The 27,957-nt window shown below is 35.6% G+C and overlaps 1 protein-coding gene across 1 annotated transcript; it reads left to right on the top strand.

Annotated features, from left to right (window-relative positions):
* Positions 1 to 11,655: 11,655 nt before the first annotated feature.
* Positions 11,656 to 24,017, top strand: vip.S (vasoactive intestinal peptide S homeolog). Its single transcript, XM_018264773.2, has 7 exons — positions 11,656 to 12,013; positions 14,082 to 14,198; positions 16,305 to 16,445; positions 18,735 to 18,839; positions 20,776 to 20,907; positions 22,070 to 22,181; positions 23,535 to 24,017. Exons 2-7 carry the CDS (start codon positions 14,092 to 14,094, stop codon positions 23,541 to 23,543), a joined length of 606 nt encoding a protein of 201 aa, XP_018120262.1. The 5' UTR covers positions 11,656 to 12,013; positions 14,082 to 14,091; the 3' UTR covers positions 23,544 to 24,017.
* The last annotated feature ends 3,940 nt before the right edge of the window (positions 24,018 to 27,957 follow it).

Genomic DNA, 27,957 nt, shown 5'->3' with positions numbered 1-27,957 from the left:
TTGATCTTACCTTCATGACTTTTGAAAACTACATCCAAAAAGGGTATATCTGTCTCATTGGTTTCATAGGTGAACTGTATCCCCCTAACTGTATGGTTACAATATGAGACAAAGGCCGCAAAAGAGACATCATCCCCTTCCCAAATACCAATACAGTCATCGATGTACCTGTAAAGACGTATAATTTGGTGTCTATAGGGATTCTGGTCTCCAAAAATGAAGATCCTTTCCCACCAACCCATTACCAAATTAGCGTAGGTGGGTGAGAACGATGCCCCCATTGCGGCCCCACGTAATTGCAAATAAAATTGCCCATTAAAGAGAAAATAATTTGAATGTCATAAAAACTCAATTGCTTCCATTATAACTTCATTTTGAGTCGATGGAAAAATTTGTGTCAGTGTCAGCCAAAAACCTATGGCTTGCAAACCAATTTCATGATCTATGGAAGAGTAAAGGGAAACCACATCCATAGAGAACCATCGATAGCCCGGTTTCCATATCACACTAGCCATCTTATTCAAGCACATGGTGGTATCTCTCAAGTAACTTAAACACTAAAGGTAATAGTAGTCTATCCACATATTTCGACAGATTCTCTGTCAGGGACCCTATGCTGGCCACTATGGGGCGCCCTTTCACCTCCTCCAGTGATTTATGCACTTTTGGCAAAACATGGAATATTGGAATGACCGGATCCTTATAATAGATAAAATCAAACTCAGTCTGTCCAATCACTCCCATACTCCGCGCATATGACAAAAGTGTTAGTAATTTGTGTTGGAACATATTTGTTGGATCAGATTCTAAACGTCTGTACGTCTCCGTATCATTTAATTGTCTCATAATTTCTAGTTCATAGGTGGCAGAATCCAACACAACCACTGACCCACCTTTATCAGCGCTTTTCACCACTATGTTGGTATTCTTACTCAGGGTTTTAAGGGCTTTATATTCACCTCTACTTAAATTCCTTGGTTTAGACGGGGGATTCACACCCATTTTCATCCCAATCCTCTCAATATCTCGTTGTACTAATTTATGAAACGTATCAATATAATTACTTTTAGATTGTATGGGATAAAAACTAGATGGCCTTTTCAAATTAGAGTATACCACTGGGGGATCGTCCACCTGTGAAGAAACATTCTCATGGGTCAAGTCATCTAGAATAATCAGGGCACATTCATCCTTAAATTCAAATGTAATAGTGGGATCTACCCAGACATCATTATTGATACCCTCACCACCCCTCTGACTTGAATTCTGACATCCTGCAGATCCTATGTCATCATTAATAAGATTTGCAGAGATCGATTGCACTCCATCTGCATTATTATTGGCAAAATGTCTCTTTAATGTCAAAATCCTAATAAATCTATTCAAGTCCAAAATTGCAGCGGAGTCTGCAGACACATCTGGGACAAAATTTAAACCTCTGGAGAGTAACAGTCGCTCGTCAGGCGATAGTACATAAGAGGATAAGTTAATCACATTATCAGTAGACTGATTAGATATAGTTACCACATCCAAGTGCGATGGAAGTTGAGCGTGGTTGCCAAGGACTGTCGATGAACTGGAGCTCTCAGCACCCATTACCACCGAGGCTTCCTGTTGCGATTCCCATCTCTTGGCCCCTGATATCCTGGTGTTTTTCCGGCGTCCACCACTTCTGGTTTGTTGCCAGAGCTGCTGGTGTAAACCGGGTCCCTCTGGGTGTACATCTTGCCCTTGGATTTGTCTTTGTGTTTGTCGCTGAAATTGCCCTGATAACTGCGATCCTCCGGTTCGCTTTCCGACTGATCCGGTTCCGATGCTAAAAAAGACCTAGACGAGACAGGTGAAAGTGATCTCTGTTGTTTCCTGCCTTCCTCATTCCCGGTAAACTGGACCGATCTAAATTTTTAGATTAAACACCCTCTTTTGTGTTTAAAAGAGGGAAAAATTTGGCATCACACATCTCCAGAAGCTTATTTATGTCTAAGGGACAAACTGAGAGTAAACTTTGGCTCAAATTTAAGGGGGTTTACAAATGTGGCCGCACCAGATGCAAGTCATGTCCATGGATTAATGTATCTAAACAGTTTCAGAGCTCAGTGGTAGGTACTTTATATGACATTAAGGAATACTTTAACTGTATGTCGAAAGGGGTGATCTATCTGGCGACATGTGAATGTGGGGCCCAATATGTGGGTAAAACCATTAGACGGGCAGGCACCCGCATTTTAGAACATATTTCAGCCACCAACCGATTGGATACTAAATCGGCTATAGCAAAGCATCTACTTGAAAAACATCAGGGGTCTGATTGTATGTCTTTTCAAATTATAGATAAACCCCCCAGAAATATAAGAAAGGGAGATCTTGATCAGAAATTATTGAGGCTAGAGGCCTATTGGATTTTTTATTTGAAAACTACAGAGAATTATGGGGGCCTCAATAGAGAATGGGAGTTATCTTGCTTTTGTAACTGATGCATTTCTATTTATTTTGTTTGGTTTTGTAGTATTATAGGTGGTATCGATTATGAATTATTATAGTTGCATGCGTTTGCAATATATCTACATGTGTATATATATATATTAACATACGGTTATTAATTTATTTATATGGTTTTTGATTTATACTGATCCCCACGTTATGAACTATGTACTAGTCTGTGATAGAATATATTTTGTTATTCATAAAATGTTACAATTTAAGTATATACATTTTTACAGAATATAAGCCTATTGCAACAATGTTTTTGTAAGCTGTGTCAAATTTCTATTTCTCAGATGAGTCTGATCAGCCCAGTAGGTGGATTAACATAATTACCTGCTGCTTTGGATCGTTCTGATGTATATATTATATGCTAAATGTTCTGATTGGGTTAAATGTTTTTATGGGCTGGGTCGAGTGGTTTATTAACGGTGTTGGGGGTGGGTTTCCCTATGCTTCTGAGGAAGTGGCGAGATGCCACGAAACACGTAAAGTGTGGGGGAGGTCATGTCCACATATGTACCGCACGGATGATTTTACCATTACTTTTTCAATAAAGAAGGCGTGATTTTTCCAAACCACCTGTGTGCTCCATATTCCTAATCGCTGTAGAAAACAAACTGCCTTCAAGCTGTACCGCTGCCTAATATTTTTCTAGAACATCATTTTACATTGAAAATTTTCTTATCTTCAAAATTCTCGCTATATACAATCTACCATTGTCCTTGAGATTTCAAACCTTAATTACCTAATACTTCTACCCCTTTGACCTTCATATGTTTAAAAGAGATCTTTGTTATACCTTTTTGAAAATTATCTGTTTTGACCTTGGTATTCAAAGACACGCAAAGCCCTTGTGGAATGGGCACATCAACTGTGGAATTAAAGCCATTATAGATTCATAGAATTTTTTATCTTATGACTCCGGATTCTCCGCAATTGCAGGTAAGATGGCAGCAGGTATACATTAATCTTGCCAAAGATTCCTTCTTCCTCTTTAAAAAGAAAAATATCTGCAAATAAGCCTTGAAGCATCACTATGGCTTGAAATGTTTTTTTTTTTAAAAAAAAGGATCCCATTTATACATGATTGCCATCAGTCGTTAATCAATAGGTCTAACCCCTTTCCCCGCCACTATATTTTTTGCTTCATTTAAAAGGCCTTTCATGGCCTTAATTCCTTACATGGTATTTTAATTCCAAAAATTTTTGTTGGAAAGCTAGAATTAAAACTAAATAGAATTACATTCCACTACAGTCTCATGCCATTGCTTTGGCAAATCTACTCACCTGCGGTTTGGGAGGGTAAGGAAAAATTTATAATTTCCTTTTATACTTCCATAACCATATATAAAGGACTTCAGCTTTAGTTACATCTATTTCTTCCAATTAAAACAATGCATCTCATTCAATTTTATTATATATTACATATTCAACGATATGTCCAAGACCTGAAACCTTTTATTTTGGATCGTGAGCCAAGTGCATTCTATCTTATAAGACAGGTGACTGTCTCCTCCTGCCCTAGAGTTATAATATTTCATATAGATCACCAGATAAAAAAAATAGCTGTTTAGCAAATTTCTGTTTAAATCAAGATCCTCAACCAGCGCATCAGTCAAATAACATGCACTATATCTGGATTAAACAAATGCGTTCTCTTTTTATAATGAAAAATTACTATTGCTCCTTGTATCATCAATATGAAATATACACGGATTTCAATTTGTTAACTGAATGCAAATCTTTTTAAAGCAAATCATGTTGAACAATATTGCTTTCATTTGTAGACTGGACAATATTGTATATCTAGTGATTGTCGAATAAATTCGCCAGAATTTGCCACCACCCTAAGGGCTGTAGCAAGTACAGAATAATTTAGCCATTTATATTGTGTAAAACATTGCACTAAATTTACAATGAAAGCTCTAAATACTAAAGTTATACTGTGATACAAGATAATTAGGAAAAGCAAACAAGCCCATGACAGTTGGGCCCATAAAAGCATAGCTGAAGGTGACCATTACATGAAATCATATTTTTTTATAAAGTGTTTGACTCTGGGGAGTTAAGGGGTTAAACATTAGGTCCATTAGTGTGGAGTAAGGAAATAAATGAGATCTTGTGGTGAGTAGTAATTGTTGGATCACATCATTACACAAAAAATGTCTTCCCCAGATACTGAATGTCTGACAGGTCTGAGTATAATATGTGTATAGCTCCCATAATAACAAGTAAAGGGCAGACAAATTACAACCTTTTAAAATTAGTTTTATGGTACTGGGCTGCTGTGGTACTATTCACAGTCAGTAAGAAGCATTATGTCTGTTAGGTTTGAGTCTCTTGTGGACTCCCTACTAACCTTTTGGTTTCTTCTGTTACATCCCACCTTCCAGGGTTTATCACATGTGCAGTGCCATAAAACTGTAAACCGGTGATATACCAGTGCCTTTTTGGCCCTGGTTAGTGATGGGCGAATAAATTCACTAGGCATGGATTTGTGGCAAATTTCCGCTTTTCGGTGCCCGAGAATGAATTTGCGAAACTGCACAGAAACTTCGACAAAAAATTGTCACGCGTCAAAATTATTCGGACGCCCATTGAATTTAATGCATTTCGACAAAATAGTCGCACATATAAAAAGTGTTCCTCGCGTCAAAATTGTTGCATGTCAAAATAGTTTTGACGCCCATTGACTTCAATGCGTTTTGTGAATTTTTCGCTGTTTTGCAATTTTTTTTGCCATTTCGCAAATTTTTCATCAAAGCAAAACGGGACAGATTTGCCCATCACTAGTCCTGGTGCGAAATGTATACACATTCCCTCACACCAAAGTTAATTGAAGGCATCCTGGTGGTAGCACCAACATTCACCACTCTGGACTTGAGCTTTGTTGGAAAAAATTTTCACAATAAAGGGTAGAAACAACTTGCACACTGCAACCCAGTGATGTTCACTGTACAAGAAAAACAGAAGGGAACAGATTTATTATGTGGTGTAAAAAACGGCGGCTTAATTTTCCATGCACTATTTTTGTTTGATCAACTTCTGCCAGAACTTATAAAGGTCTAAAGTGGAAAATAACGGTAAAAAATCGGGCATTCGCGTGGCATAAAATAAAACACACCTTGATAAGTTTGCCAAATATTTTTCACAGTTTTTCACAAGTTTTTCCGGAGAATTTCATTTTACACAGCAAACTAAATAGGCCCCTTGATGGAGAATGTCTATGCTGGAAGAACCCAGAAGGTGGGTAGGCGGAAGAGATTCGTTATCCAGAAATCCGTTATCCAGAAAGCTCTGAGTTATGGAAAAAGTTGTCTCCCATAGACTTCATTTTATCCAAATAATCAAGATTTTTAAAAATGATTTCCTTTTTCTCCGTAATAATAAAACAGTAGATTGTACTTGATCCCAACTAAGAGCAGAACCAGCGTTTTGGTTTTATTTAATGTTTACACGATTCTCTAGTAGACTTAAGGTGGCCATAGACGTAACAATTACAATCTTTCTTGGAAAAGATCTTTCCAAGAAAGAAAGTTTGTTTCAATACACATGTGTAGAGCTGAATTGTCAGATATACAGGTAGAAACAATAGAATTCTACCTGTATCTGATGATTCAGCACTAACAATGGCCAATGTTTGGGTGTTTGGGCACCCATTCAAAATTTTCTATCCAGCCCTATCGACGAGCCGACCGATATCCAAGTCTTCTTCTATCAGTCAGCTGTTTTCCCACCATACATCGCATGTATTGTACGAAAATTTGTTTCGTTTGATATTATCTGTGGGTCTGTGGCCACCTTTAAGGTATTCAGATCCAAATTACAGAAAGATCCATTATCTGAGAAAACCCCAGAAACCCCATGGCTCGAGCATTCTGGATAACAGGTTCCATACTTTTATATGATTAGGAGAGATATAAAAAATGAAAGTGTGCATTGGAACTTTTGCCACTGAACATTTTACATTTCATTACTTTCACATTCCAAAAAAAAAGTAACAGTTAAACCAAAAAATCTGCTGTGTATGCTGTGCATTTTCTCCTTTTTTCCAGCTTGAATGGCTCCATGGCTACACAGCTGCTTATTTATATGAATTATAGTAGTCTTTTTAAAACAAGCATACCAGTTTTACCAGTGCAGAGCAACACTACATTATATTTTATAATTAAACCAAAATTTTCTCAAGCAGGGTATAAATACCAACCAGCAATATTAGTAATAATGATGTAGGACAATATGGGTCAGGGTGTCCACAAACAAACTAATATAAATGAAAAATGCAAAAATTGGGACTTAAACCCCCAGCCCATAGGCCCTAGGATATAAAAACACAAGAGGTCACCATAAGTAAAAAGGCAATATTTATTCAACACCATGCCATAATAAATATTTATTCAACACCATACCATAACAGAAAATAGAAAAATATAATGGCATGGTGTTGAATAAATATTGCCTTTTTACTTATGGTGACCTCTTGTGTGATTTTCAACAATTTATATCCTAAGGCCTATAGGCTGGGGGTTTAAGTCCCAATTTTCGAATTTTACATTATATTTTAATTACTTTGATAGACTTTACATTTTTTGGTGTTACTGTTCCTTTAACATTCCTTTTTATTCATTTAATATAGTATCAAAATGTAGTTTATCCATAACTGTCCAAATTCTACCATTTCAGAACTGCAGACATCATACTAGAATCAGAGTATAGAACACTATGTTTACAGGCAAGCAAAAAACATAAAGTGAGATTAAACTGCATTATGAAAGTAAAACATTATTTTATATTTTATGTCCTGGGATCTAAATGGCTAGGCACATTACATGTGTAGCACAAAATTTCTGCAGGAAATAAATCAACTTGCATGCCATCACCCTGAAAAGTCATGATCTGTCTAACTGAACTGCTTCTAGTCAAGGGCGAATTAATACGGCAGGCGCAAATTCACTGTGAATTTCTGCGTTTCGGCATTGGTGAATAAATTTGCGAAACTGCAGTGAAAATTCGCCGGGGAAAAATCGCCAGCGTCAAAAAATTTTGGACTCGTGCCGGAATAGTCGCGTGTCAACATTATTCGCATGCCCATTGACTTTAATGCTGGAGCCAAAATTGATGCGAGCACCAGAATTGACACAGTTGTCAACATTTACACGTTTCGACGAATTGAAACGGGACAAATTCGCCCATCACTAACTGCCAGTGGTGTAACTAGATATTACTGGGCCCCACAGCAAATAATTTTTCAGGCCCTCAAAATGTTTAGAGGTTGACTTGTTTCTCCAATATTTATTGAAATTGTATATGAATTAGGGCCTCATGGGGCCCCTATACCTCCTGGGTCCCCCTGCAGCCGCAAGGTCTGCTTCCTCTATAGTTACGCCCTTGCTAACTGCTACTAAGAAACATTACAAGGGGAAAAATTACATGAAAACTGTTTTACTATACACTGTTACAACTAGCCTATAACGAATGGTAGGTCCCGAATCCACTGATCAACAGTAGGACAGAGTAGAATCTACTAATCCACAGCCCACCACGAAACATAGTTAAATGACCCTTCTGGGGTACGTTCCATTATTCAAATTTTAAACCCCATGGCTTGATAATAATAGAAATGTAATAACATGTATATAGAGTACAATACTAAAGGAACAGTTTTTCTTTACCAAGCAGTATCAATGGTCATTTTTCGGTAAAAAAAAAGTGAGATTTATATAGCTTTTCTCCTTACTAAAATTATTCTAGCATAGAAACATGTTTCTCTAAATTGGTAATGTTAATACAAGAATCATTGATTTGGGGGGATTTTAAATTTGGAGGGGGGGGAGGGGTTAGAGATAAATGCTTCTGCTGAGCTCTATCTCCCCATTAAAGAGAATTGTGTTTGACTGTTCAAAGCAGTCAGGCACTTTCTGTCAAACACATTCAGCTGCTTTCATAGATATATTGACTGATTGATACCGTCCTTACTGGCAGTCAGTGTAGTAAAATGTTTAAAAAATGAAAACCGAATAGCTAAGAATCTTTTAGGATTCCCCAGTTTGAGATGTAATAAATCTGAGATCTAAAAAGAAAGTGGGTGTAGTAGTAAATGTTGCCTTTGCCTGCATCATAGAATGACAGCATGTCTACACCATTCTTAGTCTATAATACTCATATTTAACTCTTTCACTGCTGGTTTTGTTCCTCTTATCAATCAACTGTAGAAAGACTGTTATCAGAAAAATTAATTGGTCTGTCTCACTAAGGTAAACCTCCAGATGGAGCTCTCACGTAATAAATATATGTATTATAAATGTATATTCTGTGTGTGTGTGTGTGTGTGTGTGTATATATATATATATATATATATATATATATATATATATATATATATATATATATAGCAGTCCAGTGAAAGCACTCACTGACTGACGACGGCTCTCTGCGAGTCGAAACGCGTTGAGATGCACCATGCACTAATAAAAATATTTTGATATACCCCTGAAGGGTCATTGCCGTGAGTGCTTTCACTGGACTGCTATTTATGAATTTGGTTAGCACCCGGCTATTTAACTACAAAAATGGTGAGTGCCGATTTATTCCATATATATATATATATATATATATATATATATATATATATATAGTCAAATACAAGAGTCCTCTGCACTCAACCCATTATCAATATATTTAAGACAGCGACATTCTGTGCATACTGCTACTAAAAAATGCCTTACCCTTTAAACAAAACAGGGATTGTTTGTCCATATATTGCAATATATTTAAGCTGGCCAACTACGTCAAAGTCATCCCATATCTGGCCAGTATATATATATATAATAGAAGGCGAAAAGGGTGAACCTTGTATCAGAGAAGGGATGTTCTGTAGATCTGTCGACCTCCCGTCATTAGGTAAGGGATGATATTTCCTGGAATTAAGCCATTGCAGGAACTCTGGTTTTAGTTAAAGCTGTCAACAAAGAAACAAATTTCCAGGCAGTTTTAATTTAATTCGTTTAATTTTGGCACAATTCAATTACAGTGGGAGATCAGGCATTGCAGAGTATTCGATGAAGGATCGTGATATAACATGGAATGATGACCTAAACAGGCAAAATTATGTAAAAACGGAGCGAAAATATTATCAGTGTTTTGGGCAAAGAAGTCCCATTTTAAAGGGTCCTGACTCAAACAATCAATACAATAATGAGTGGAAAGGTCAAGGCAAAGCATGGGAGTTTCTGTAGCTAATAATTGCCTGTGCAATATACTGGTCTACATTTTTAGCCAAAATGATAAATAGCCATCTCATTAAGCATATCCCTTGAAGCAGGAACTTAATTGATAGTGTTTAGCTACTAAAACAAGCACCTCAGATGTGTTTTGTATAGTAGTATACCATCATCCAGTACACGTAAAAATAAATAGTTGCCTAATGAAAAAAACATCATTCACTTTGTTACCTAATAAAAAAAATGATTAAAAGCTATAGTCCATTTTTATTTAAAATGTCCAATAGTTATTTGTAAACATATTTGTAACTTAAAGCAGCATCTGACACTTCCTTTCTGCACTCTCTGTTCTGACTGTTACAGTAATATAGCCAAAGTCAGCCCCTCCCCCACCCAAGCCAAGTCTGTTGATGAGCTGGCTTCTGCTACATTGTTTTAACAGGACCAGAACCACAACGATGAGCAACAGACACACAGATTTTACTTTTAGTAGCAATGAAACTTACACGTAAACTTAAAACCAATGAAAATGCTTAATGAATGTTGCCAAGAGTTGTATTATGCAAAAATGTATTTGGATGGGTTACATCCTTTTTTAACAGCGAATGTACTTAGGGGGAACTATTACTTCCAACATAATATGGGTGGAACTGATATTGATATATATGATTGATATCATCGTTGAAAAAAGTCCTAATGAGGACCAAAATGTTGGATTATGATATGATATTCGTGGATATGTGTATATGTATATATGTGTGTGTGTGTGTGTGTGTGTGTGTGTATATATATATATAGAGCGGTGGTTGTATCAGCCGAAACATCAGCGATTGTCCACTAATAAAAGTTCACTTATTTCTTCTAAGACCTGCGAGTGTGATCTCTACTATTTCTTCTATATATATATATATATATATATATACTGTATATACAGTATATATATCTATATAGCTATATATATATATATATATATATATATATATATATATATATATATATATATATATATATATATATATATATATTCTATCTTCACATAGAGCCGCACTCCAATATTGAATGAATAAAGTCGCATTTTTTGCATAAATTCGTGTGTCCAAGGATGATAAAGGCCCTAAGGTGGGCCGAAACGTTGGACACAAGAATTTATGCAAATAATGTGACTTTATTCATTCAATATTGGAGTGCAGCTCTATGTGAAGATTTATATGTACAATTTCAGCAAGCACCCACATTAAATTTAATAATCTCAATCAGAGTGCGGCTGCCTACAAGTGATCTGTAATCTGTGATCTCTGTAAGGCTACAAATGTATTTTTATTGCTAATGTTTATTACTCATCTTTCTAATCAGGCCTCTCCTATTCATATTCCAGTCTCTTATTCAAATCAGTGCATGGTTGCTAGAATAATTTGGAGCATAGTTACCAGATTGCTTAAAACGCAAACTGGAGTGCTGAGGAATAAAAAGTTAAATAACTCAAAAACCTTAAGTAATGAAAATTGAAAACCAATTTCAAATTGTCTCAGAATACCACTCTCTATATTATACTAAACGTTATCTCAAAGGTGAACAACTCTTTTAATAGTGAGCCAAGATAAGACATGGATATAATGGAATGAAAGCACGACTTAAAACAAAAATCTTTTGCATTATGAGACATACAGTAAGTAGAATCAGAATGTGTAGATTACTGAGCTTGTAAGGAAGTTGTGATTTCAGTTCTGGTCACAGAAAGAGATAATTGAAGATAAAGCAGCAGCCATCCCCAAAAATGTATACTAGCATCAAAGGATGTCTTGCTGCTGTTGCTGCCCCTGAATAAATCAGTGATGCTGATTCCATTGCAGACTGGCAGTCATAAACTAAATAAATTAAGCGCTGCCTGTAGCAGTTATGTAGTATATGGAGGGGGGAGTCATTGATCAGCAGCAACTTCATCTTCTTTGGACATCAGCAGGAAGGTGGTTGATGACGACTTTTTAGCGTGTTCCCGTGGGATCTGGAGTGACGTCTTCACAGAAGCCACTCGAGTTAGTGTTCTTGGCCAAACCTACCCTTGCACTGGTTTTTATAGGAGCATCCCTTTGCCTCGGAGAGCTCAATGAGAGGAGGCGAGGCAGCCTGACTGTAAGTCTAGAGCCAGGAGGAGAGCGCACCGCGTTACGCACAAGAACTTTCCCCGGCAATTGATAGAGTTTCAGCACCACGGATAGCGCCCCATTGCCTCCTGTTGCTCCTGGCGGGTGCTGAAACTTCTCAGTGACTGGAAACCAAACGCACGAAGAGACCGGAGCTCTAGTCATCCAGTGAGTACTTGGATTTCTCAGAACTACGGAACAAATCGCATAGGAATTAAATCCTGCTTTTAGAATAGAAAGCTATCTAGGTTCTGGGAAACGCACATCTTAACTGTACTTTTTTTTGCATAATAAACGATAATGCAATTCCCTGCAAGTTTCCAGCTCAAATTCAGTATGCCCAGTGGTTTTAAAGCTATTTATAAATGCTATTGAAGCTGAAAGCAGCATTTGGTTAGGTGTCTGGTTATGTACTCATGCAGCAGGCAGTTGTCTTGCTTCTGCTACATTGTTTCAGGAATTCACAGTATGGGCATTGTTATCGGTACCCGTTACATTGACTATGTTTAATGAATGTATAATGCAAAGTTGCTTAGAATGACGTTGTCTTTCATTAAGCAAAATGCTGTTTTTGGATTTTGGAGAGAATTTACATTATGTGACTATGATTTGTGTGAACTTTTAAAGTAGTTTATATGAATATATATATATATATATATATATATATATATATATATATATATATATATATATATATATATATATATATATATATATATATATATATATATATATATTTATATATATATATATTTATATATATATAGTTATATATATTATATATATATATATATATATATATATATATATATATATATATATATATATATATATATATATATATATATATATATATATCCATTATTCGGAAACTCCTTATCCACAAAGCTCCGAATTATAGAATGCTTGTCTCCCATCCTCCATAATAATCAAATAATTCACATTTTTAAAAAGTATTTCCTTTTTCTCTGTAATAATAAAACAGTAATTTGTACTTGATCCAAACTATAATATAATTAATCCTTATTGGAAGCAAAACCAGCCTATTGGGTTTATTAATTGTTTACATGATTTTCTTGTAGAATTAAGGTATGAAGATCCAAATTACAGAAAGTTCTGCTATCCGGAAAACCCCCCCCAGGTCCCAAGCATTCTGGATAACAGGTCCTATACCTGTATATTATATATATATATATATATATATATATATATATATATATATATATATATATATATATATATATATATATATATATATAATTGTCCAGAAATGCCCACACTGATACTTTGAGTTGCCAGAGCTGCACGATCAAGAAAGTTCTGCTATCCGGAAAACCCCCCCAGGTCCCAAGCATTCTGGATAACAGGTCCTATACCTGTATATTATATATATATATATATATATATATATATATATATATATATATATATATATATATATATATATATATATATATAATTGTCCAGAAATGCCCACACTGATACTTTGAGTTGCCAGAGCTGCACGATCAAGGATTATAATATAAGCAAATGAAGGATCAGCACTCCCTGTAATTTGTGAAATGATGCTTTTTTATTGTTACAGCATTTAATCCAATGTTTCGGACCTTTCTCAAGGATATATATATATATGTAGTCCATGAAGGTGCCGCCACTCATGATGCACAATCGAAAAGTTGCAATCCACACCAAACAAAAAGGATCCACACTCACAGATCTTTAAACATAAGAAAAAATACTTTATTTTGAAGTATTCTTTATTATCTTTAAAGACCTGTGAGTGTGGATCCCTTTCATTTGGTGTATATATATATATATATATATATATATATATATATATATATATATATATATATATATACGCATCTCTATCTATCTTTCTATCTTACATTCATAAACCAACATAATTTAGTTGCTTCCTTATGTTGTGCGAAACTTGCTGTAACACTGTTATGTTTCCCATTTTTTCATAGTCCATTAGTTCTTGGGTCTAAAGAGCTACAATTAAATAAAAAGTTTTTACTTTTAAAGAGCTGTGTAAATTGTAGTGACTCCAACTTTGATCACAGCAGATATGATGTAAAACATGCTACTTGTGTTCAAAGATCTCACTGAACAACTTAGCGATCTGTCAATCATAGTGAGTATAGGTTGTAAGGGAATCGTTTATGCATAAGTATTTGCTTTATGCTTTTATTTGCAAGACATAAAGTCATTTGTGTTTGTGCTTAACCAGGGTTGAAGTTATGGAATACAGAAACATCTTTCACCTTCTGGTATCTTTTACTCTCATCAATGTTTTCTGCTTGAGTGCCCGGGCATTGCCTCCCATGGGGACCTATTCAAATCCCAGGTAAAGTTGGATTGATTTGGACATTGTGGATATAGTTAGGCTCATTTGCCAGTATATTAGAAAAAATACAAATTAAATGGTGGGGTATATATATGAGGCAGACATTAAGGGGCAAAAGTAAAACTGAATCTTTGAAGGATATTTTGCTTTCTATATTTCATATAGGTATATGTTTGCAAGTTCTCTTTGTCCAAGAGACTATGATGAGACTAGATCATTTTTTTGAACTAGAATGTTGAATTTATTCTGCCAAAAAGTAGGATACGGAACAGATCAATTATTTCTCTTATATTATTTGTGCTGGTTATTGTTGCTTGTTATCCGGATTAAAAAAGCACTTACCTATATATATGCTGCATATAATCACAGTGACATCACATGTAAGCGTCAGTCTTGGGCACTTACAGGTTTCAGATTGACATGTCAGTGAATTACACTGTATTACATACTTCTGCCTATCAAGAGGATTCATTGTTACTTCACTCTAACTTATGACAGCCCAGAAATAATAAAGGACTGGAGCCCCAGGACAACATTTCTTGTAATCTTGACAGACAAAAAGTAAATTCCTTAATAAGGACTTGGCATATAAAATCGCACAGTAATACTGCAGATGGGTACAGTTTTATTATGGCATAAGTCAAGGTTTTTTGTATTTGGTCATTCATAGCTGATCTGCTACAAGTGTTTAGCTTGATTGACAGTTAGTTTTTCTGGCATCCACATTATATTGATCTATCTTTTCCTAGAGGTATATTCATAGTATTTCTAGATCAATAAATAATCCAGTTAATCGTATCATATATACTATAAAAAGAAATGGTCACTGCTATTGCAGGATAATCAGTTACAGCATAGGTGTTTAGAGGACAGTTGTAATGACAGTGGTGATTATAAAGTAGCATCAATCGGTATTGCTCCACACATTTAGGGGGTTATTTATCAAAATCCAAATTTATCTCACTATTTTTGGAAAGACACTCCTGATTCACTTCCCCCACCCTATTTATCATTACATTTTCCCAAAAAATTCTTACTCTCCATGAGATAATTTTTTTTGGATTTGACGCTCGAAAACTGCAACATTTGCAGAAACCCAGCACATATCAGGATATCTTCAGGACATCTGCCATTGACTTCTACATAAACTCGCAGATCTGAGTTGGAGTACTTTTTTATTTGGACTTTTTAACTCTCAGAGTTTAATACATCATGAAAAATTCAAGGTTTTTTTCTACAAAAAGTGTAGATGCCCCTACGTCTTTAATTACCCCTCCATGCAGATTCTGTCCAGCGGAGTTCACGGGCGCTATCTTCAGCCGATTCGGTAATCTTCGGAATGAGTAAATTTTCTGCAATTTTCATGCGTTTTGGCACATGAACAGTTGTCGCAAAACATAAAATTGCTCCAACTCTGCATTCGCGCCATTATGCCGGTCTCATTCCGAAGATTACTGAAGAGAAGAAGATGGCTGCCGTAAACTCCGCTGGACAGAATCTGCACAGAGGGTTAAGCAAAGACTTCGGGGCATGTGCCTGGGGTAGCAGCTAGGCTGCGGAGGAGGAAGGAGGGGGGTCTATGTAGAGTAGGAGAGTAGGGTTTTTTAATTTTAGGGTTTGCTTCTCCTTTAAAGGGGAAAACCACATTTTTTTTAAGGGATATAATCCATTCTGTTATTAATAGATTCTAAACCTGAAATATTCTATATAATGAAATATGCTGAAATTAATTAAATATCAAATGTTCATTTGGATGGATATTATAGCTGTAATATGTAGTATGGATTATATGGGGATATTTAGCATAAACAGGTCTTTTTTAGTGATGGGGGAATTTATTCGCCAGGCGCAAATTCGTGGAGAATTTACGTGGTTCACCAGCGAATCTGCGTAATTTTCAGCAGGAAATTCACAAATTTTTCGGCGAAGCAAAATGGCGCAAATTCGCCCATCACTAGTCTTTTTCTACGTCATAAAGGAAAGTCTAGTCTTCATTTTGCCTAATATTTTTGAATTATTATTTAAAGCCCAATTTAAATAAAAGGTTACCTAGAATAAATTTCAAGCTTCATATTCTAATTTGCATTATGTTTGTACCATGAATAGGCTGGGAAATCGGTTACCATTTGAGGGAGCAAGTGAACCTGATCAGACTCAGGGATCATTAAAACCAGACACAGACATGCTTCAAGATACACTACCAGAAAATGACGAATTCTTTCTGGATATGTCCAGAGCAGTTGGCAGGTAAGTTATTAAGTTTTATTAATATTTTAATAGAATGCTTCCTAAATTATAGAAAAAACCTAATAATATTGCTGAGAGCAAGTTATGTATTCATAAAAATGGCTGATTATTTGTAAATAATACAAACATTTGGTACTACTGCCACAGAACAGCACTTGAAGGGACCATTTGTCAACATAATAATAAGCCATGGCAACCAATCAAATTTTTACTTTTATTGTTCTTCCTGCCATTGGCTAAAAACACTAATCTCTGACTTGATGCTATGGGTGACTGCTCAGGTATTAATTTGCTCAGTGTTGATAACTAAGCCCATTATCTACATAATACTTTTAAACATTGTTTACTTTTTGATTTTACCAGTAGTTTTTCATTGTTCTTGAGATAGTTTGAGTAAGAAATCTATGCACACATGATCAATGAGAATCTCCTGACACAATTGCTTAAATAAGATAAAAATCTGTTATTCCATTTGCAAAAAATGGTGGGGATTTTACCTAAAAAAATTATAATGATTTGAATCGGTCAGGTGTTTGCATGAGACTGGTAATAAACTTTTAAAAGTCAGACCACTGGCCATTGGATACAGTATCTCAATTTAAATATTTGGTAGTTTACATTGTAAATCTACTGTATAATAATGCTTCAGTACACAATATATATATATATAATAATAACATGCGTAACAAAACACAATGACAGTGGTTTGGTGATTGCACTTTAACAGAGACTAATGTTACCCTGAGGGGCACATATGTTATACATCCAAAACAAACAACACACATAACAGTGAACAGATCACTAAGCCCTAATTAGTCTCTGAATGAAGAGTAAATTGCATCTGCTCTGTTCCAGGCACATTAAATATAGCTGTTCGTATAACCAAAGAGACTAATCTGATATTAAGTCTGTATCAAATGTATATGAATGTTCATGTTCATGTGTGCTTAACTGTATAGGTTACATTTCTTTGGTTTTCTAATTTTTTAGGACAAGAATATATGGATACATTTAATAAGGGATTCCCACCAAATTATTCTGGACATTTATCAAATAGTTTATTTCATGTAGCATAGTTTTTATGTGTTTTCCCTACCAATTCCCAAACATAATCATTTTCGAGATTGGCACACCTTTGGAGTTTATTGTTGTTGATAGGCAGTTTTCAGGGATAGATAACATAAGCCATTAAAGGGGGACCAAAATCTAAAATAGGATAATGCTAGAAATGCTGTATTTTCTATACTAAACATAAACATGACATTACTGCACCAGAAGCCCAATTAAGCAAATGATTTATACTTTCAAATTTGCTGTCATCTTGTAACTTTGTTTAACATCTTTGCAAGACCAAGACTACGCACATGCTCAGTGTGGTCTGGGCTGCTGTTGGGAGGTTAAGCTTAGGGATCATCATAATTATTAAAACAGCAGAAGTCAAATAATATCTGTCATAGAAGCTGATACAAGACTGATTAATAATCAGATTATGCACTGAGTCTGTGGATACGAATCTCTACATGGTTGCCGGCTGCTCTACAAGTAGACTGCAAAGCTGCTTGAGTTCTGGGAAGTAAGATGTGGGGGCTCCCCCTGCCGTTTGAAAGTATAATCGTTTCCCTGCAGAGCAATTAGGGACCGTCTGAAGCTTCCTATCCTCAGCAATCAGAGCAAGTAAAACGAAGGGGGAATTTCATTCCATACAGTTAGGTTTCTTATAAAAATGTTACATATTTTTTATTAAAGTATATTGGAGATATATTTCTGAGGGATAAGATAATAGTTGATTACTGGTGCTGTTATAAAGTAGGTAGAATTATTTATTTATGAGACATGGTGGCAAAAGGAGGTTTTAACCCATACAATCCATGTTATTGGTGCAGTAGACAATAAGATATTATTGATGAGAAAAGTAAAAGATGTAAGAGGTCTTAGTAGGATAGATGAAGCTGATCTCCAGTGGAAGGGTACAGTTGGTTTCTCAAACTCCTCTAGCTTTAAAACATCTGGTTAGAATACCTGAAAACAATTGCTAATGTAAGAAAATCTAGGAACATCATAACACAAAATGTTTTTTAATGTTTTTAATGTTTGCTCCCTAGTGCAGGGTGGAATGGTGTCAGGTCTGTGGGAAACATGGTGGTGGAATACAAAGATATTGTGCAAGCATAAAATTAATTGACTAAATAATGATGGGAGGGGGCAAAGTCCATGGTGCAAGAACTTGGATTTTCTTGGTTTAATGGCTACATGAACTGGCTGACACTAGTTGCTTTCTGATTTTACAAGAACATCAAGACATGCTGATGGACTCTTCACTAGTGGATACAGCAAACTTTTGGGTCAGCTTTCTGCAAGAAGATATTTAGAGTCTTTGATTGGGAAAAGAGTGAGGTAAGCAAAAATTTTATTTTTGTTTGGCTCTTGATTGAACATTAACATGCTTCCTATCAAAATTACAAATTATTCTCTTTGTTAAGTGCTAAACGTAGAGATCAAAATAATGTAATTGTATATCATTCTTGGAAAAGTTTTCCTAAATGGAAAATTGCTATTTACAACTTTTGTGGCTACAGGGTAGTTGAAATTCAAAGCTGGGTTCTTGAAAGTTTAAAATAAAGTAAAAACTTTACACATAATATTCACAGTCAGTATGGCAGAATTGCTTCCACTTGGTACCTGTACAACTACATGTATCTTTAATTCTAACATGCTGTGATAGATTTATAGTGGGTTAACTTGACTAATACCTAGAGGGTGTTCATTTCTACCATTAGGTTTGTTAGGTTTTTGTCACTGTGGCATTTTAACTGCCTGGTTTAGAATAACACAAACACTGATTACAAAGTTCCCTTTAATTTGTTGTTGGTTGTGCCTATAAAATATATGTTTGGTCAGCTAATTATAAAAATTGTGCATAATTAAAATGCAAGGAAGTATTGAATTAGGTGTGTGTATGCAAAATTCTCTGTGTTATTTGTTTTATAAGCATGCGTCACCACCTATGGAGGGTGCATCTTGGTTTCTAAGATTATTTGTCATTTGAAAGGATACACCAATACATATTTTCACAAAGATTTAAACTTAGATACACTATATTTCATTAAATGTCATTGAACTCTAAGACCAGTGGAAGATGTCCTCTTGCTTACGTATAGAGATGAACAAATTGTCTTAAATTTATAGCTTGAGCTTGAATATGTGAAAATGAACTATATTGTTGTTTATTGCTGAACAAGTTGCAAATTTGTTTGCAGTGACTTAGAAATGAGCAAATCATTGTTAATGTTCATCCTCCTTATGGATTTTGATTCTGCTTGAGACCACTTTGCATCAAAGAACGAGTAAAATCTAACAAAACACATAAATAATGTATCCTATGGACAGGAATGCCTATCCCTTACCCAGAGCTATAGCTTCCCTATGAAAATGAAGACTTATGCTGTTCTATATCTTTCTGGTATAGGACACCTCTGTAACTGGTGTCTTTGACATTGCACATGCTCAGTGTGTTCTGACCTGCTATGATGCTTTATGGGTATGCCTGGTGAGATCATCGGGAGGGCAGGAGAAAGACTTCATAAACACATGGACCTGCATAAGGCATTGATCTTTTGCTGTTAGCTGGATCTTAAAACCTCCAGGCTGTTATATTACTCCAGTGCATGATGTACATTATTATTATCTTTTATTTATATAGTGCTGACATGTTCACACAGCACTTTACAGAGAGCATACTTCATTCTCATCAGTTCCTGTCCCAGCAGAGCTCTATCAAGACAAGGCAGATATACTGGATTAGAGGGAGAATAGTAGCATATTTCATTTAAATGTATTGATTAGTAATCTAATTTCAAGATAGGCAAATGTATAAAATGTGTTCTATAATTCTAACTCACTGGGAAAAGTTCTGACACAAATAAAGTGATCCAGAGCCTGAGCATACCAAGGTTGTTACTAATTCACCTCTGGTAAACCAATGGTGTCTGTTTTTCACTGGGCAAGGAACTAAAAACCCCATTTATTAGCTGCTAAGCCATAACCCCTGATGGCTTCATGTAAGAGCATTATGACATTACAGGAAAGCTAGAAGAGGTTATAAACTGTACATTTTTACAGAAGTCTAAACCTTCCAGCATAATCAATAATACGATCATAGGGAAAACAAAAAAACAGTTCATATATCTCTTAATACTTCTAAATAGGCAAGGCATGATAATAAATGGTTGTCAAACATTATAGCCCACTAGCACTGCTTATACATTTTGCAAAATGAAAAATTTTTTATTAATTTAAACAGGTTTCAATAATTTCCTGTCATTTTATTTAGCAACAATGTGGTAGAAGACCAGGTACCTGTAAAGCGCCACTCTGATGCTGTGTTCACTGATAACTACAGCCGATTCAGGAAGAAAATGGCTGTAAAGAAATTCTTGAATTCTGTCTTGACTGGAAAGAGAAGGTATTGATAACACAGATCTTAGACATTTATTGCTGTGAAAGACGTCATATAGGCAACATAAGGGGCAGAGGCCAACATTACAGGACAGCCCTCTCATTCCTTAGCTATTATTATATTACTCCCAGATCTATCCTTCCATCCTTCCTCTCCATAGATTCCACTAAATCATTTTCTTTTAATGTATGCAGTTACTTGCTTTGGTTCCCAATTATATACAGTACATTTGTATTCCTTTTTGCTAGATCATCCAGATGAAACCTATCATCAATTGTATCTAAAAAAAAGTCTCACATATCCACGACAAAAAAAAATGAGTGTGTTATACTGTTTTGTGTTATGTAAAATATATAAAGGTACAGGTATAGGATCCCTTATCCAGAAACCCAATATCCAGAAAGCTCCGAATTGCAGAATGGCCGTCTCCCATAGACTTAATTTTATCCAAATAATCCAAATTTTTTCTCTGTAATAATAAAAGAGTAGCTTGTACTTGATCTCAACTAAGATATAATTAATCCTATTGGGTTAATTTAATGTTTAAATGAATTTCCAGTAGACTTAAGGCATGAAGACCCAAATTACGGAAAGATCCCTTATCCGGAAACCCCCAGGACCTGGGCATTCTGAATAACAGGTCCCATACCTGTAGTATAAACTAGAAATAGTAACACCTGACATTTGAATTATACAGTAATTGCAAATAAAGTCCAATCCTGATTAATTTACATTGTCCAGCATGGTAATACATGTATCAGAACTAGGTAAAGGAAATCAACAGTACAATGTAACTTATTCTACTTATTATTAGGTCCAGTGTGGCATGCCTCTATGTCCTTGAAAACTCCTTTTTGATTTCAGAGATATTTCAGTGCCACTGTTTTGTTATATCATCAAAATGACTTCTCTTTGCTTGTTTTTTTATGTTTGTGACCTGGTATGATACCTTTTTAGATAACTGTGGGACCTCTAGTGGGCCATTGTACACAGTAAAATGTTTGACTTGGAACAAGCAAGCACTGTTTGATGATATATAGATTACCATATATCCTATAGCACAGCAGATAAACAGATGATAGTTGGAGACATTTGTCAGGATAATATTATTCTTAATAAAATATTAAAAAATGTTCTCAAAAATTCTCCTGTTTTTGTGGTATTCCAGTCAAGAAGATATTGATCCCGCAAGTCTTCGAGAAAATGCAGATCTAAGCCAACCACCATTTTCAGACTACGATGATGCCACACTTAATGAAATCCTTAACCACCTCCCTTTGGTAAGTTATCCAGCTTTGGAATTAATAAAGACTTTCTATAGCTCATTAAAATGATATGAATTAGAAAATCAGCCAGATCCAAAGGGAAATGCTCATCTGGAATATACATTGACTTTATATAAATGAACTACTGCTTTGATCACGCTGAAAAACAATCTTAGGAGCCTATCATATATCATAAGCTCTCAAACTAGACCCTACAGGAATAAAATACAGTTACTGGTGTCATGATTATTAATAGCAGCCAACATACACTATTTAGAAAGATACATATGTACATTATTCAATGTGATGTTTCAAGAATCCATCAGTTCCTCTGAATTAATATGACAAAACACACTTTCTAAAAACTACTGCTACAGTCAGTGCTACATTGGATCAGTTACAGGACTTTTACCGATTATCCCTAATTAGCAGTCTTGCTGAATATGTTTAAGATGTAGCATGTACAAAAATGGGTCCTTTGCAGGAGAGGTCATAGTTTACTTCCTAAAGTCCAAAAAGTCTTTCAGATCATGCAGGAAAAATATCTACAAACTATTTCTGACATATACAGCACATCTTTTAAGTCTCAGTGTAAACAACTTTGCACACTTACCAAATATTTTCCTCATTTCTAAATATGCAAAACAAAAGCGTTTCATCTACAGGTATAGGATCCCTTATCCGGAAATCTGTTAGGGTAAGGAGACATGCTAAGATTCAGGGAGATTTATGCGCCCGGTGACAAAATCAGGTGACTAATCTCCCCAGAATTTAAATCACTGGCGGGATGGCACTTGGAGCAATTTGTTTTCCGCCTGAAGTTGCCTCACGAGGAAACTTTGGGGCGACTTCGGACACACACGGAGTCTGTTTTAAGCAAATAATTAAATAAAACAGTACCTTGTACTTATTCCAAACTAGAATGCATGACTCCATATTGGTGGCAGAACAATGCTATTGGGTATTGCAAAAATGGATGGGAAAGCGGCACTCCGGTAAAATTAGAAGGGTGGTTTATTGAAACAAACCAACATCACCGGACGCGTTTCGGGAGCAACTCCCTTAATCATAGGGTATTGGGTATATGTAATGTTTAAATGATTTTTAGTATACTTAAATCATGATCCAAAGTACTAAAAGTTCCCTTATCCAGAAAATCCCAGGTCCTGAGTACTAAACCGGTACTAACACTGGACAAATTGTGTTTTGTTGTAAACCATAGCAACCAAAGAGAAATGTCGTGGGAAATTCGCAAATTTTTCAGCGAAGCGATACGCCCCAAATTCGCCCACCACTAATAAGGAAATCTAGCATTTACAATGTGTAATAGTAAAACCGATGTGTTCACTTTATTTTTCTTCTTTGTAGAACCTTTGAAAAACACCATCGGGCGACTGAATCACAAGAACAACTTTACTATATTTTTGAGTTTGACATAGTCTTTCAAACAATGAATTCAGTATTCAAACCAAAACAAATGTTGTGAGGTGAAAATTGTGACAAATATGTTTCTTTATTTAAAAGTTGATGTTTACACTGTAAATATAAGTTTAGAGAGCTCTACCTACAGCTGTACATAGTATGCAAGTCTTTTATTTATTTCATATGCTTTAAAACCTTTTATTTCAATAAATGCATATAAAACGTAAATACAAAGCAGAGGCACATATTAAGGTTTTTAGAATGATACATGTAAGGAAAGCATGTGTGTAGAGTAAAGTATGTAAATAAACTTTGCTACTACGTTAAAAAAAGAACGCATTAGCTAATATTATATGAAAGCAGAATAAAACAAATATCTACCGACATAAGGGGGCAGATTTACTAAGGGTCGAATTTCGAAGTACAAAAAACTTCAAACATCGAATTAAAAAACATCGAATTCGAATATCGAACTCAAAGTTTTTTCAACAAATTTGGCGATCCTGCGGTCGAATAAAAATAGTTTGATCGAACGATTAAATCCTTTGAATCGAACGATTCAATAGTTTGAATCAAACGATTCAATCCTTTGAATCGAACGATTCAATCCTTCGAATCAAACGATTCGAATGATTTCATCGAATGATTTTTATTAGATGTGTAAAGACTAAGAAAATGGTTGTAGAAGGTCCCCATAGGCTAACATAGCACTTTGGCAGGTTTAATTTGAAGTATTGAAGTCGAAGTTTTTTTAAAGAGATAGTACTTCGATTATTGAATGGTCGAATATTCGAACGATTTTTACTTCGAATCGAAGTCGAACTAAATTCGAAGTCGTAGTATCCTATTTGATGGTTGAAGTATCCAAAAAATTTTTTACTTCGAAAATTCCCTCGTATTAACTTTGACCCTTAGTAAATCTGCCCCAAGGTATTTGTAAATGCAAAGCACTAAATACAAAGAACCTACAATATAGAAAACATAAAAAAGTCATGATATTATCTCATGAACTGTACTTTTATTTCATTTAGTTTTTTACTTTTTTTTATTTGAAATAATGGAATCAATTAAAAAGAGGATGAATGTATCTGTTATTTCATCATTATATGTGAGCGATAAGTTGTGGATCTTGAAAGGTTAAGATGTGCCTAAGGGGAGACAGTAGGGAGAGATTTGTTTAATGTAAAAATGTATCTACAGCATAAATATTCAAAAATGAAATTGTCTATATCATTACTTATATATAAAGTGGAGACTGGGAAATTACAATATTTTTTCAAAATGAATGTAACTTATGAAATATGCAGATAATAAAGAGATTTTATCATCACTGCAAATTCAGATGGTTTCACACTTCAGCCAGGGCCGGATTTACCCTTCCTCCCCCCCTAGGCCCAGCTACTGTGCCGCCTTCCCCCCCCCCCCCGTATTTTCTGGAAGTAAATCTTTGGCTGCTTGCACCTGCACTGTGCACACATGAGCTCAGCAGCTCTTGCCTGAACTAGCTCCCTTCCCAATCCTCTAGACTCTATTTCTAATTAGTCTGGCGCCGTGTGTGCCCGTTTGGCGCGCCAAGTGATGTCACGATGAAGCGCGCATGCGCAGTTACATGGTAACGTGGCGACGTCACAGAGCGCAGACCGGAAGAAATGGAGATCTGCACCGACACCGCTTGCTATCTACTCTCTGTAGAGTAGAGGCAGGCGCACAGCAGGAGTCCACACAAGCTGCTGCGCCGGGTCATTGTGGGGGGTGGGCGGTTGCTCTGTTTGGAAATGTGACAGTCACGGACCGCTCCGCTTTACTATGTTATAGAGAAGATGTTAGGGGGCCTGCTTGCCGCCCCTAACATCTTGCCGCCCTAGGCCCGGGCCTAAGGGGCCTCTCCCCAAATCCGGGCCTGACTTCAGCTGTGTCATATTCATTTTATATGAGATGATACCATACAGTATTTCTTATAACTTTTATCCCGATACCTGCACTTTATATATAACACATTCTATGCATTGCATTACTTTGCAATACTGAGTAAATTAAAGTAAAATCCAGTCGTTCTTGGTTGCAAACTCCATGAACATTACAAAATAATGAAAACTGTGAGCTATAAGTAATAAACACAAATTATTTGAAGCTTAAATAAACATGACCTGCAGCAATTTGAGGATGTAAGCGGCATCTTGGAATTTAGCATAAAGAAAGGGCACTAGACTGATTCCTATGCAAATTAGGTATTCTATGGACTCAGCTATTGCCTTAAATCATTTTTTGTATTTTTCACTTGGGTATTTTTTATTTTCACAACTGGAAAATGGTGAGGGTTGCATTCATTGTTCTGTACCTTTACCACAGAAAAAAACATTGGTTTAGCAGTTAAGCTATTAGAGATTGGATCTGATATTCAAATTACACTGATGCCTGCAGGTCAAATGATTTTATTTTAGGGTTGCTTAAGGGAAGTGTGTCCCTTCTTATACTAGAATTATAACCAACAATATGCACTGTAATGCCAGCACATGGATATGCCAGTGTGGAGGGGATTTGATAAAGAAACCAATGTAAACGTGCTCATGTATATCAGGATGAAGAAGCTCAGTTCCTGTGATAAATAGAAAATTAAAACGTTTGTGGAAATTCTTAATAATGGGGAATTTTTATTACGCAGACTGGAGTTGACTGGGGCTCAATAGTTCCAGTTAAAATGAATAAAGAAACAATTTAAAACTACAAAACAGGGGGCAGACACATGTTTTAGGACATACTGTACATGTTCTAAAGCAGCAATCACAGGGAAGTTGACTGCTTCACTGTAAATCCTAAACATATATAGGAAGTCGGAGTGATATCATCCCCCCCAGCAGCCCATTACCAGTACAATGGGAAGGAAACCAGATTACAGCTCCCTGGTAAATATAATATAGTAAATCAATAGCAAAAATCCATGTCCCATTGTGACTCCTTCAGTTATATTAAGTCGGAGAAACAATAGCCTACCTGAAATCAGTTCCATCCTGAAGTGCTGGTTCTTTCTGAAAGTTACCAGGCAAAATGACCTGAGATGGCTGCCTACACACCAATATTACAACTAAAAAAATACACTTGTCATGTTAGAAATTACATTTTAGAGTGTTAGAGTGAATTATTTGCAGTGCAATTTAGAAATAATAACTACATCATAAACAGAATGACAGAATATCTTTACGCTCAGTTAATGAGAAGGAAAGGTTGCAGGACCTGATGGAATACACCCGCAAGTATTTAGTGAGCTTAGTTCAGTTTTAGCCAGGCACATTTTCAGATGTTCTCACAGTCCCTTTTACCTGGTATGGTGTCAATAGATTGAAAAAAACGGATTTAATCCCAATGGGACTAGTACCTCAAAGTGGCATTTACAGGTCTGTACATCTGACGTCTGCAGTCGACAAGGTATCAATGTTTATTATGGAATCAGATTCAAGACTGTATTTTGGAAAATAGAATTATAAGAAGTAATCAGAATTGGGCAGATCATATCAACCAATTATTTTAATTATGGGGCCTGATATGTTACCAATTACTTCTAACTGTAGCAACTGCCAGTGCACACCAATACAAAAAAAAATTTGAGGTGATAAAATACAGTAGATGTTACTATTGTTGGCCTTGTGTCGAATGTCAGTGCCTCCCTTTATATTTTACAGTGCCAACTGCACACTTCTATTACAGGTATAGGATCCCTTATCCGGAAACCCGATATCCAGAAAGCTCAGAATTATGGAATGGCTGTCTCCCATAGACTCCATTTTATCCAAATAATCCAAATTTTTAAAAATGATTTCCTTTTTCTTTGTTATAATAAATCAGTAGCTTGTATTTGATCCCAAATTAATCCTTATTGGAAGCAAAATCAGACTATTGGGTTTATCTAATGTTTAAATTAATTTCTAGTAGACTTAAGGCATGAAGACCCAAATTACAGAAAGATCCATTATCCGGAAAACCCCAGGTCCCGAGCATTCTGGATAACAGGTCCCATACCTGTACTTCTAAAACTGCTTTATATTTATTGATTTGTGATTAATTGTCCCCCTGGTTCCTAATACATTCTATTTAAGGTGCCAGATATTGGTTTGCACCACTGCCCTAAATTGTCCTGTTGCTGTTACCACTGTTGTACCCAGTATCACTTGGTCTTTTGTTCCTTGTACTAAAAATAAATCTGAATTATTTATTTATGTTAAATGTTTTAATCCAAAGGCTGTCCTACATAGTTTTATGCAACCAGTTTTTTGAGGAGGAATATAGAGATATATATAGTGGAACATTATATAAAAACTGCTTTAAGAGAACGCTGGGAAACTATGCCTCAAAAATGTTCTTGCATTGCCAGTGA

This window comes from Xenopus laevis, chromosome 5S, assembly GCF_017654675.1.
Source record: "Xenopus laevis strain J_2021 chromosome 5S, Xenopus_laevis_v10.1, whole genome shotgun sequence".
Lineage (NCBI taxonomy): Eukaryota > Metazoa > Chordata > Amphibia > Anura > Pipidae > Xenopus > Xenopus laevis.
This window is presented reverse-complemented; position numbering and strand designations above follow the sequence as displayed.